Below are 13,620 nucleotides of genomic sequence, written 5' to 3' on the forward strand. Positions count from 1 at the left end.
AGAAAGAGGCCTGCAGGGCCTTTCCTCAAACAGCCTTAAAGGGAAAAATAAAAATTACGAAATTCAACAAGCTTACCTGTTTGGCTGGAAAGAAATCTTGTCATAACCTGTGATTTCACACAAGTCATTCTCAAGTTCTTTGAATAGCTGATGATAACCCTGGGCCTGGTCCAAAGGCACAAAAGGATGGATATTTGCAAATTCCTTCCATGTGATGGGCTGCAAGAGAGTTGCATAAAACAGCTGAATTCAACTACAGGAATTCAAGAGCCCATCAAGACAGTGTTTTAGTTCTTAAGTATGACCAAATAAGACACTTTTAGAAATGTCAGTAACATTATCAGAAAAAGCAGTTTCCAAGTAATGAGGATGGGGGAAGGGAATACCAGCAGGGTAGAAGAAGAGGGTTATTCACCTGAGAACAAATCTGCCAAGAAGCATCTGGGAGTCAATTCTGTGCAACAAAGTCAAGAGCAAGTGGAAGGTGATTGAGGCTTTAAACTGTGAGGGTTCAGCCAACTGATGTACAAGTGGAAGGGAACTGAAACCTTGAACCAAAATGTATAAAACTAATACTTAGAAGCAGGGCCTGCGTTAACATTTTATGCCAACTACTGCAGGACTGCACCAGAAAGGAAATAATTCTGGATGTGCTCTTAACCAAACCAAAGCAGATGGCATCAGTGAAACTGAGATGAGGATGCCATTAGCCACAATAATCAAACTACTGTGCGGTTTGAAGATGGTAAAGAAAAGTAAGAGACTAAAGAAAATAGTGTGGGGTTTCAAGGCAGCAGATTATACTGAGCCGAAGGACAGGATCAAAGATGAGTCAGTGGTCTGGGGACAAATCAAGTGAGTGAGCAAGGTCTGGGGTGGAGTAGTCAAGGACTATGGACAGGAGGTTGAAGAGGGCTAGGGAGAAAATTAGAAGATAAAGTCAAAAAGAAAAATAGGTTAATGTGGCTGCAAAGGTAGTAATTAGGGGGGAAAAGTATATAAGAGGTGGAAGGAAGGAGGGAGAACAGAAAGTTTACGGAAGCAAGCAGAAGGCTGGCAAAGGAGGGGAGTTTAGTAAATAAGTAAATCAAAGCTGCACTGTCAGAAGTGATCAGGAAACAACTGCTTTTCAAATATACAGCAATTAGGCAATGACAGGTGAAATACAAGAGGAAAACTGCAGAGAGCTTTAGCTTCAGTCCTTTGTTGCACAATGAAAAGTAGGGAATGGTGTGCATCATCCCAAGCTTTAGTCAATACATATCAGTGTTTGGTCTGAGCAAGGCACGCACTGCAGCTAATGAACTGCAAAATGTATAAAACTAATACTTAGAAGCAGGGCCTGCGTTAACATTTTCAGGACCCCTCCTAAGTAACATTTTAGTTACCTGATTTTACAGACCATCCTTGATTGTCTCATAATTTTGTTCTGTTCCTAGTAAAAAAGTTTTATTTGCTGGTAAATCATTCAGGATTACAGACAGTCAATAAATCCAGATATCAGTGTTTCATGCTTCTCATTTCCAATAAAATGCGTGCTGATACAAAATGTGTTATTGTATCAACTTTGTTAGTGATGGAGTAATATTTCAAACATGTTCCTGATTTTGACCCTTAACTTTGCTATTATTTTTGGCTTTCCCAGAATTCTTGAGCAAAGCTGTTCGGAGTTATAGTATCTGGTGTTCTGCTAGTATTTATAAAACTCCTTGAAAGAGAAAACCATCCCTGAAAATTGGAAGCATCAGTTTCTTAAAATCAAAGGTTTACAATAAGATCCATCACTCTGGGCTGCTGATCTCTCTAGTGCTTACCTTGCTCATGTTCATTATCAGCGTTACCCTAATAGGGACATACATATCCCAGCCCTGTTCAGGTTAAAGAGTGTAATCAGAAAATGAATACATATTTTCTCCTCATTTGTCCCCAACCAGCTGCAGCTTTTTTGGGGGCCCCCACACAGTCCAAGATAATTAAGCCCCCAGCAGCCACTGGTATTGCAGGTGCCTACAGCTGGCTATGTTGTTACTTTTAGTGGACAGAATGTCCACCAGCAGGGTTTAACTAAGCCGGGGGGGGGGCACTATGTCAGTGGTAAAACATTAATGGAATTGTGAAGCGTGTTACTTGACAAAACACTGTTACTGTAACCAGAAATATCCTTGAATTTTAAAGGAGATATAAATAAGAGTCATTACCCAGCTGGTTTATTAAGTACACAGGATTGCTGTACTAACTTTTGTTGGTTTGACAGACATGTTACAAAATATCAAGATAAGATAATTTCCTGTGGTTGGGGACCCGGGGGGGGGGGGGCACTATGTCAGTGGTAAAACATTAATGGAATTGTGAAGCGTGTTACTTGACAAAACACTGTTACTGTAACCAGAAATATCCTTGAATTTTAAAGGAGATATAAATAAGAGTCATTACCCAGCTGGTTTATTAAGTACACAGGATTGCTGTACTAACTTTTGTTGGTTTGACAGACATGTTACAAAATATCAAGATAAGATAATTTCCTGTGGTTGGGGACCCCCCCCTCCAGGATAAGGGGACCCCCAGCAACTGCACTGCAGGGTTCGCTGTTGCCTAAAAATTGCTATGTTTACAAGGGATTTTTCTTTATTACAGACTTCTAGTACCCTTGGCCAAGACGTGAATGGAGCATGAACTGTTAATATATATGCAACGCAATATTACTTTTCACCCAGTTTCAGACCTAGATGTTAGGGTGCAATAAACATATTTTACTACCACTTTATTCAAGTCATGATGTTTTGTTATCACAATACTTGCTTCATTAATGGCTGGCCCTAGTTACCAAAGGAAGCATCATTCTCTACATTCTAAAACTTACAAACTAAACAACCACGCATCACCCGCATTACCCTTAAATATGGCAGTTACACTACATTAACAAATACAATAAATAACGTTTACAATATAACAATCTAACTGTAACGCTAATCCCCAAAGAAAACAAAAATCTAAAAAAACAAAGTCCACACTCCCAACACAATTAAATACACATTACATTACAGTACAAAATGCAATAAATAAATCATTAGAAAATAGTAAATGTAAAGAAAAAAATGTCACCTAATTCCGAAAGAAAGTTGGTAATGATCATGAAAATGAAGAAATCACCCCCCCCCCCCCCACACACATATGGAAGGATTGACCCTTCCTTTTAAAATCACAATTAACAAGAAAACAATTCCAGGTCGGGTCTACTAAGATGGTAAAGTCCCAGTAGTTATTCAGAAAACAGGCAGATGTTTTACACACAACAGGGTCTGCACATTGTCAAACCTTGTTAAATAAGGAAAATGAACCAAAATTCCAATAATGACTAAACGTTTCAAAAATAAATTCCACTTAAGAATTTAGAAACTCAGAATCTGTTGTAATGAAAAAAATCCAGAACATAGGACTTGATGAATTAAAAATGTCTGAAAATCAGCTAGATGAAATATGATTAGATAAATTCACTTACCAAACTTGCTGAAGCAGACAGGCAAGCTGAAGAAAAAAGTTAACAGTAAGGCAAACAGCAGCAGTGGCCATCAGAACAGGAATGGCAGAACATCGAAATGACTGAAGCAAGGCTACAAAAAACACCTTCGGTAATTGCCCAAATAGGAATGGTTGCTATGCATGCAGATACACTATAGTTGGCTGAATATATGAATAAAACAAAGCAGAACATGGAAAACAGATCTGGTTTATCCCAGCTAATGAAAATAAAACAGTTCCAGTAAATGTCCAAGTATGAATGGCTACCTTCAGTATGCAAAACATGGATGATAGCAGACTACAGTGAACTGAAAAGCATATGAAAAGCATGCAAAAAATTATAAATCATTAGTGGTTGCAGCAGCAGAGAAAAGAAACCCTATGTCATGGTAGAGAAAGGACACAGAGGCAGCCTAGTTGCTGAAATTTGGAAAGAAAACTCAAAGTTGAACAGACAGAGTTGATTTTGATTGTAAGGCCACCTTGGGAAGAATAGAAGGATTAGGCCGCAATGAAACACCCACACAGGGAGGCACACAGCAAAATGCTTGAAGGTTTGAGACTCTCCTGGCTGAGGTTACTGCAGCTAAAAAGGAGCGTCTTCCAAGAAAGGAACTTCAAATCGGAAGGGGCAGATGGTTCAAAGGGAGTACCTACATAAAATGAGGGAAATCCCAAGAGGAACAAGGTATTTCACTGGAGGTCTAAGCAAAAAGGCGCCCTTCAAAATGGCTTTGGAATGTCTCAAGGATGCAATGGGATGTTGGACCTTACCAGTATGGAAATTAGATTTGGCTGCCAGTTGCACTTTAATAGTGGGGTAACTTGAGCCTAAATGAAAAAGATCAGTTAAAAATTCCAAGACAGCATCCAGCAGAGCCAAGAAGGGGTCAAGGGCCTTCAAAGCAGCCCAAATTGAAACTCTTCCATTTCCATTTTCTATCATATATCTTTCTGGTGGAGGGTATCTGAGAAGAGGAAAGGATATGCAGTACTCTCAAACTTTAGTATCTCTGGTCATCACAGGATTTGGGGGAACCAAGCAGTTAATCTGAAGGCACTTAGATTCTGGTAAGGCTGATCTGATGTGTGTGTAATCAGATCCAGAACTGGATCCAAGACCGAGTGAGGGTGCTTCAGATAAGAACCACACTTGCTTGGGTCAAAAGGGAGCACGGATGATTACAACAGCTCTGCAATGAGCTGCTTTCTAAAAAAAAAACCTTGATTATCAGAGGAGTTGGGGGATAAGCTACACGAGACTGGGAGGCCAAATGTGCAGAAGAGTGTCCCTTGGCGATTATCCCTGGGAGAGACTAGTGCCAAGAAGCTGCTGCATTTGGTACTAAGCATGGCAAACAGATAACAGCAAAGTTGGTCCCAGCATCTGAAAATCTGAGCCACTACTGACAGACTGTGGGACCACTCATGAGGTATCAAGATGCTCCTGCAGTGTGTCTGCGAGGATGTTGGTCTTCCCTGGTGTGTGAGTTGCTATCAGAAAATCTTGAGAAGACATTGCCAAACTCTCATGGACGGACACTGTGGTGCAGTGGCTAACATTGTTGCCTCACAGCAAACGGTTCTCTGGTTCAATTCTTGGCTGCAGTGCCTTCTGTGCAGAGTCTGCATGTCCTCCCTGTGGTCATGTGGGTTTCTTCCGGGTGCTCCAGTTTCCTCCCACATTCCAAAGACTTATAGTAGGTGGACTGGACACTTTAAATTGGCCGTAGGTATGAGTGTGCTTGCAAGTGAGTGGTATGGATGAACTACCATGGCAGGGCTAGCCACCCAGTGGTGTAAACCTTGGCTCGAAATGATTGTCACTGTTGAAGTGACCCCTCGACCTCATGTGCAAAATGGGAAAAAGGGGTTCAGGATGGATGGATGAATGAAACTCTCTTGACACAAGAACTAAAACGAGTTTCTCCTTGTGTGTTTACATACTAGAGACATGTCTGTACAGCTGTCACACCCTTGAGAAGGTGGTCCTGAAACGAATGCAGTGTGAAGAGGACTACCCTCATCTCTGAGATATGGATGCAAAGATAGGCCTCTGATGGGGGCCACATACCCTGGGCTGTCTTCTCTTCAAATGCCCCCTGCCCCGGGGTGGGGGAGGAGTGTCCATGTTGACCGTGTGCTGAGGAAGAGCAAAATGGTGACCCAGAACCACTTGAATGGAGGTTAGCCCCACCAAGAAATATGGTGCTGACAAAACTCAGTTGAATGGAGAAGCTCATAGATGTGTCACCAAGGACCACTGATCCAACAACATCCAGTGTAGAACCCTCTTGAGGAATCTAGCCAAGGAAATTGGGGTATAGCTGAACCATATGATCTAGTAAGTGCAGTAGTAATGAAGCAGGTAGCCTTGAAAGAGCCAAGACTTGACTGGCTTGAAGGTGTACAGAATTCAGTTGGGACACTGGTAGTCTGACCATTTGATTAGAAAAGCCCATATGGTATCCGATAAATTCCACTGCTTGGACAGCCTCCAGGTTTGAATTTCTGAAGTTGGGAGTGATGCCAAAGGAGTGATAATGATGGAGCAAGAACTCCTTTGTTGGAACAATGATGCTCCTGAGGTAGCTGTGAGGAGCCAGTTTTTCAGGTATGGAAAGACTTGGATTCTGTGCAACCTGAGCCAGACTGTCACCACTGCCATGAATTTAGTAAACACCTAGGGTGCTGTGGTGAGACAAAGGGCAAGGCTCAACATTGGCAATGACAGGCTCCCAGCTTGAAGTGCAGGAACCTCCTGGAATGCCTTGATATCTTTATGTGGCAGCAGGCATCCTTGTACTCCACTGACAACATCAAGTTGTCCTTCTGCAGTACAGAAACAAACTGCACGGTTAACATCTGGAACTTAGCCTGCTTTACATTAAGATTTAGCTACTGGAATCATGTTGACTCACCAAAGGCAATTTTAGTGAACAGAACAAATCAAAAACCATTCAATGAAACTACCTTCGGTCAATATTACAGCAATTTTGCTCTTTTTGCATTCGCCAAAACTACATTGATATAAATATGTTCCAAGCTTGCTAAGATCCAGAATGGGTACCTGGACAGGGACACGAAGCACTGGTTGGACAGAGAGGGTACTGGAGGTTAGCTTCCAGCTAGGCTGAGATCTGGACCCTACAGATGTGCCAGTGGGGAGTCTTATTGGGGATCTGGAGAGCAAGGGAGTAACCAACCCCAGACTGACTGTGATCTCTGTGTGCACTTAAGGGAAATTGTACTTTACTGTGTGTATTAGTTATCCTTTCCTCTTACAGGAGACGACCTCCCTGGTGTTAGTGGTTACGACTGAGGCTCCTTGATTGCTGGGCCAAGGCACGGTCGTTTAACAGCCCAAAAGATCCACTCAACAAAAAAGACCAGCCAGAAAAGGAGGATTCACTATAAAATCTTAAAAAGTACAATAGGAGGAAGGCAAAGGGCATGTAGCAAAAAAAAAAAAAATTCAACTTTGCTGTAGTAGCTTCTGAAATGCATCTAATACTTGGAAGCAGAAAATGAGACCAGAGGAAGATCAGGCATACAGGGTAGTACAGGAGAGGAGATGGAGCTTTACAGCTGCAGACTTTATGAAGCCGGCATCAGATGTGGTCGGATTTGAAGTTCCACAGGCTGAGATGGATGGCAAAGACAATGAATCAGAGCATAAAAAGAAATTATCAATGACTTGGTCTGACAAATGGTTATGCATGGTATGGCTACAAAAACACAATAAAAATAACCACAGTAATAAACCTAAACGTGTAAAAGGAATGTCAATTAGAGGTATAAGAAAGCAAACTTAATATTGAATAAAATATGAAACCAAAGTATACTTAAACAGGAAATAATCATGTGAGGGTAGTGAACAAGAACAATAAGACAGTGCATACCATACATTATAAATATTAACTGAAATTTGGGATTGTTGACTATTCTGAATATCTATAGCTTAGACATCAGTCTGGACTTGTTCTCAGCCTAAGCAAACATCCATTTAGGCTACTGGTGGGGGATTTTACAGAAAATCTAATTATTCAGGAAAATATTTAGTGACCACCTCATGCCAAGTCTCCTGTAATATTTAAAAACAAAACAGTTAATTTTTCTATCTCAAACTAATTACGACTACAGTACTTTTTAAACTCATATCTAGTGTTAACCTATTTATTTCAGCTACACATAGGTGACTGTGTTACAGCCTTTATAATATCTAATTTTATCTGTGTTGTTAATTAGGGGTTTCATATTAACAGCCACTGACTTTACTTTAATTATGTTCAAATGCTTTTTGCCTTTCGTCTAAGAGCCAGTTGCACATGGTTCTTAGCTAGTTCCCCTTGCCCAAATACCAAACAAATAAAATACAAAAGAGAAACACCTGAAGCTACATTTCTGAGCTTGTATTTTTGGTTTTGATCACTGTTACATCTACTAAACCTATCTCCTACTTTCAAGGGAAACTGAAAGGGTAGTCATACTTGCATGTTAATAGACAGATTTTTAAGGATTCCAATACTGAGAATATGACAAGGAAGGTGGGAGTTTTTTTTTAATAATAAAAAGTGACATTGTAAGAAAGAACTAAAAAAAAGTCACATATTGTTATTACAACATGATGCGAGTGTAAGTAATAAAATGCTTGGGTGTCAGTGAAACAGAAGGAAAATGACAGCAGTTTCTTCAAAGTTTTATTATCACTGTGTACTTAGAAAGAAAAACTGCTAAAAGGCAAAGAAGGAAAATGAAAACAATTTCAAGTTTTTTTTACTACCACTGTGCACTGAGCTGGAACAAACTGCTAAATAGAGTAAAATTCCAATGTGATGGCATGCATGCCTGACTCGGACTCGAGGTTAAACTTGTTTATGTCACACTGCAGTATGAGAAAGACTGCCCTTCAACACAGATTCCTTAACTACACACGCACAGTGCTGAAAAATTAGGAAAAAAAACAAAAAGCACATGTAGGATCAACTCTACAGTCACAAAGAGAATACACAGATGTAGAAATGTACAGGCTTGGAAGTTAACTGGAATGATACTTTATCTGAAGCCATGGATGATCTGAATGAATTGTGCTGGACTGCTAAAGTGATAAAAAGACTGGAGAGACTTACAGTGAGATCAGAGGAGATAAAGGGATGGAAGTGAGGAAGAAAAAGCCTACAGCAGAGGACTGCAGTACTCAAAACAGAAGCAATATTACAGTCTGAAAAAATATGCTGGACTTGATGATTCAAGGGCTTTGAATTAACTGAGAGTTACTTATTTCTGGGAATGTTTCTGCCGATTGCTGCAGTACACATCATTAATTCAGTATGCCATATTTTAGTGCGTTGGTTCTTTAATCATCTATAGTACTAGGATAAAAAAATTCACACATGTTGTGATCTTGTGCTATTATTCAGATGGATTAACAAACCGAAGTATGTAATCCAAGTACAGTGCAGCTCTCTAAGTCAGTTTCAAACAGTAATTGCATTTTTAATGCGTTAAAACATTTTTAGCAACTTCCAGTTCCAGTTACTGGTATCTTGATGGTTGCTGTGTGGTAGTTTCAAACCTCTCTCATTCTGAGTAGGGCAGAACAGCATTACAATACTATAACTGTTCCTTTTTTTCCTTTTTGAGTAGGTTTGTATTGCACTGCATTTGTTTATGTAGTTGTATGCCCACAGAAGTAATCTTCTGGAGAGCTGTGAAAAGTGGTCAAAATCATGCTCAACAAGCTATATCTATTAACAGATGAAATGCTGGCAATACCTCATGCTGTTAGTATGCTTTTCAAATGTAACACATTGCATTAACAGTCGGTCACATAACCGCAAAATACTATTTTCCTGTTGCACTTTTCATCTCATGACATTCAAATAAGAGAGTAATGAGCACATGATAGGAGGGTGCCACAGACAAACATCAGTTTTAGTAAGGCTGCCTTATTACAAAACATCTGGGAGCCGCTTCTGAAGAGATAAGTGTCAGAAAACGGGAAAAGCAAAACAAAAATGCAGCAGCACACCTAACTCTAAAATATAAAGGTTCTTCTTCTTTCGGCTTTTCACAGTTAGGGGGTCACCACAGCGGAAATCCAGTCCACTAATGATTGGCAACAGATTTTTTATGCTGTCGAGTTGCCAGCCTGACGCCCAACCTTCAACGAAGGCATGCCCATTCATGCATGTCTTTCAAACGCCACTCGACTGCGGGGAGGACATGGCCCCCTAAACACTTCCACTTCCAATATCATCATCAGACCCCTTACTAAGAAAACCATTTCATCCTGTTCCATTCCAGGTATCTTGCTGCATAAACACGTCCATATTCTGCTTAACTCATTCTGTTATACCCTGACAGCATTTAAAACTCATAGTACTGTGTCTTTTTGGCTTTTTCTGGTTAGGGGTCGCCACAGCGGAACTCCGGTCCGCTAATGATTGGCACTTGACTTTTATGTGCCGAGTTGCCAGCCCTGACGCACAACCTTCAACGAAGGTACGCCCATTCATGCATGTCTCCACACAGAAGATGCTCTAGCTGAGAATCGAACCGGACAGCGTCTTACAGTGAGGCAACAATGCTACCGCAGCACCACCACCACCGCAGTTTTTAAAACTCATAGTACTATTTATTTTAAATATAGTAACCTTTGTATTTTAACTCTAAGTAAGGGCTCTGTTGATGATCTTATAAGTGTTTAGGTGGCCCTTCTTTTTATGCAACAAGTTATAGCTCTGCATACACTTAGAGGTGTTGATTCATCTGAAAAGAGCAGCAAAATGTGAATAGTTTTACATGGCAGGATAAATGGAGGATTAAACCAAGTCCAGGAGGATGAGGAGCCCAAAACAAAACCAATAAACAGGAAAAAAGTACCAGCAAGCCGTAACCACTTTAAAACATTTAATGTGTTCCACAGCAACACAGCACACAATGATAACACTGAAACTACTACCAGTTCGTTTTTGTGTCTGACTTCATCAGAAAAATGCTGACAATCAAAACCCCTCCCCATTTATACCTTTGTACACTGCCAAAACTTAAAATCATGTGACACTGAATTAAATTTTAACCCTTTCCTAAACATACCGTAAAAACAGGCATAATAAATACAAGTATAATAAATACAACTTTTCCCTGTTTAAAAACACTTTTAAATGTCTAAAAACACACTTTCAAAGCATGTAGTAAATAAACAGATGGATATAAAAAAATGAATGCATGTTAAAAATGAATAAATGAATGTAAAAAAATCAAGCAAAATCAATCTTTTTGAACAATATTTCAAACCACGTGTGTGAAATTCATAACTTCTCTGCTCTAAATTTTAAAACTGGGGCTAGGGAGACCATGCCATTCAAACCCGGCTACCTATTGGCTTCGAAATGGAGAATTAAACCATTATGTCCTAGTTAATGAAAAAGCAAAGTTATAAAATGACACTGAACCTGTTTTACACTGGAAGATTAATATACTTTGAGGATGCAATTTGGTAGATGATAGGTTAAGGTGGAGGATACAGACATGAAATTAGGTAACCACATAAAACACAAATTTCTACAACTAGCTTCAAAAGGCAGCATGTACAATAGGAATTTGCTTGGACAGAAATATCTATTAGGGAGCATAAGGGAGAACTTGGGTAGCCCAGAGTTTAACATATTGAAACAAATATTTGAATGAATAATCTGGATGACAAAAATGCAGTATTTTTAAGTGGGAAATAGCAAAAGTTTAATGATGTAAGAGTGTTAACTAAGGTATGGGGAGTATATGAAGTGGTCATTTTAGTACTGTGGCAGTTCTGTTCATGTTATGAATGGTAGGCCTTTCATAAGGAGATACATGTTAGGGACCATCACTGGATGTGCTGGAAGATTAAACTGCAATAAGAAAATGCATGAAAAGTTGCAAGCTTAAATAAAGAGCCTTCAGAGACAGAGGAAAGACGAGATGGAAACATAAGTTGTTTGACATGCCTTGCCTTTTTTTTATATTTCTTTGTCAAAACTGACAATATGCAATGAAGAGCAGAAACTCTTTCTTGGAATATGTAAGGAAAATCTGGTGGAAGCAAAACAGAACAAATCAGTCCTATAGTGGATACATATAGGACTCAACCAGGAAAACCCTGGCAAAACACAGAAAAGTATGCAAAGACAGATGCTTACTTTTTGGGAGAATATGCATACCTCCCATGATACCTTGAAAAAGTGAAGGTTTACAAAAACTTTGGTACAAATCTTTCCCTGTTTTGCAAAAGCATCTCTGGTCGAGTCCCTTATGCATCTGCTATGGCATTTCCCCCCACTTTATTTGACGTTCTTCCGCTGGGTACATGCAGAAGTATGTTTTGAAGCATTCAGCTTAAAAAAATCATTTATCTGCCCATTATGTTTATCTTGTGCACCTTATTGAATTTAACCAAACAGGTGATCATACTGGGTTTCTCCATAGGAGGTTATCTGATTTGCTTTTTCTGTTTAGTTTTCTTGTGTCTCAGTTCTGATTTCCAGGTTTCACTTACACCGAATACACAATAACACTACAGGATGTCTTGCTAAGAGCTCACCTATTCGGTTTCTCTCTATGTTGCTTGCCCTTACCTGGTAACCTCCCAGGCCTCTCTCCTTACTTGGTTCATTATGCATTATTTATATTTAAGTAGGGTGGGGTGCCTTCTCTGAGGGTTTGCATGTCCTCCCCTTGTTCATGTGAACTTCCTTCAGGTGCTCCAGTTTCGTCCCACATTCCAAAGAAATGCAGTTAAGGTGGATCTGGGACTCACAATTGCCCATAGGTGTAAGTGGGTATGTGTTAGTGATATAGATGAAAGACCTGGAAGCCCAATTCCATTACCCACCTTTGCCTTGAAAACTCTGCAGATAGAGGTGGCTGGTTGTGGGGCCACTCCAGGAGTTGGATGCGACTTAAGACGGTGAGAGAGATGCAGCTGTGTTTGGCGGTACCAAGCAAGTTACTTTAGTCCTTAATCTCAATTGATCACTCTCTCTGCTCCATACTTGTCATGGGTATTTTCTGTCTATATACACCAGTCTTTTTGTACTTTCTTTGTTGATACCCTCTTAGACTTTGTGCATCAGTTTTGGAGCTCATTCTTAGCTGAGTAAGCTTTCATTTTCATTCTGCTTACTCACATACTCAGGGTTTATATATTTACTGCTCCATTGGCACTAGAGATCTTAACTTCTCAAATCTCTGGTGGTCTATCTTCACTTTACTTGGCCATGTATTTCAAGTATTTTCATATCAATCCACTTCTTATCTATACATACTGCTAGTCAACTCTTCCAGGGCTGGTCCACTGCTGTACTTTAAGAATAATGCTGAAATTAAGTTATGTTAAACTTTAAGTGCCTGTTAATAAAGCGCACTACTACGATGCATAAGAAAATCAACTGTAGTAGCCTAACAGGTAAACAAAACTATACACTTATAAAACTTAAAATGTAGCTAATCCTACTAAACAAGTTCAGACATAAGTATTGACTGAATGCTTGAAAATGTTGTGCGTTTAGATAGTCCTCAGCTACTCACGTATGACATTACAAGACAAGGATCCTCATGTGTATAGGTATGGTTCCTTTGCAAATATGAGCCAAACCCTCAAACTCCAGCAATCCACGGCCTAAAGAATGGAGAGTCTGACCAGGTATCACATCTTACACCACATCATTTACCAACATCAACCTTTCAGAGGTTTTTGTACTTGCCTACTCTGCAAAAGCACAGAGGCAGTCAGCGAAAGGTAATCTTTGTATACAACTTCTGAGTACATAGCTATGGCAAGCTTATCATGAATAAACTCTACCCTGGCCTAAAACACCATAAGGCCTCTCCCACATTTCCTTTGAGTAGTACCCAGGACACCATTTTGAAACAAGTAACAGGGGACCCAACTCTGGTGGCCACCTTTAGGGCTCTAAATTCAAATGTGAGTTCTATCTACAAAAAGATTTGAGGCATCTGTAATTTCCTGAATGACACTAGCTTTGTATTTATTATGGAAACTTGACTCAGTAACTCTGGACCTCACTTGGCTACTGTGAGTCTGTCTAGGATCTGTGTTAT

The 13,620-nt window shown here is 39.9% G+C and overlaps 1 protein-coding gene across 2 annotated transcripts in view; it reads right to left on the reverse strand.

The window, feature by feature from the left end:
• The window catches only part of GLDC (glycine decarboxylase), a 1,044,727-nt gene that overhangs the window by 324,800 nt on the left and 706,307 nt on the right, over positions 1 to 13,620 (reverse strand). For both annotated transcript variants that reach the window (XM_044061077.1, XM_044061078.1), the window contains one exon: positions 77 to 219. In XM_044061077.1, the coding sequence (XP_043917012.1) occupies positions 77 to 219 (143 nt within the window). The remainder of the gene's footprint in view (positions 1 to 76; positions 220 to 13,620) is intronic.

This window comes from Protopterus annectens, chromosome 2.part0 (genome assembly GCF_019279795.1).
Source record: "Protopterus annectens isolate FY-2018-M chromosome 2.part0, PAN1.0, whole genome shotgun sequence".
Taxonomy (NCBI): domain Eukaryota; kingdom Metazoa; phylum Chordata; order Ceratodontiformes; family Protopteridae; genus Protopterus; species Protopterus annectens.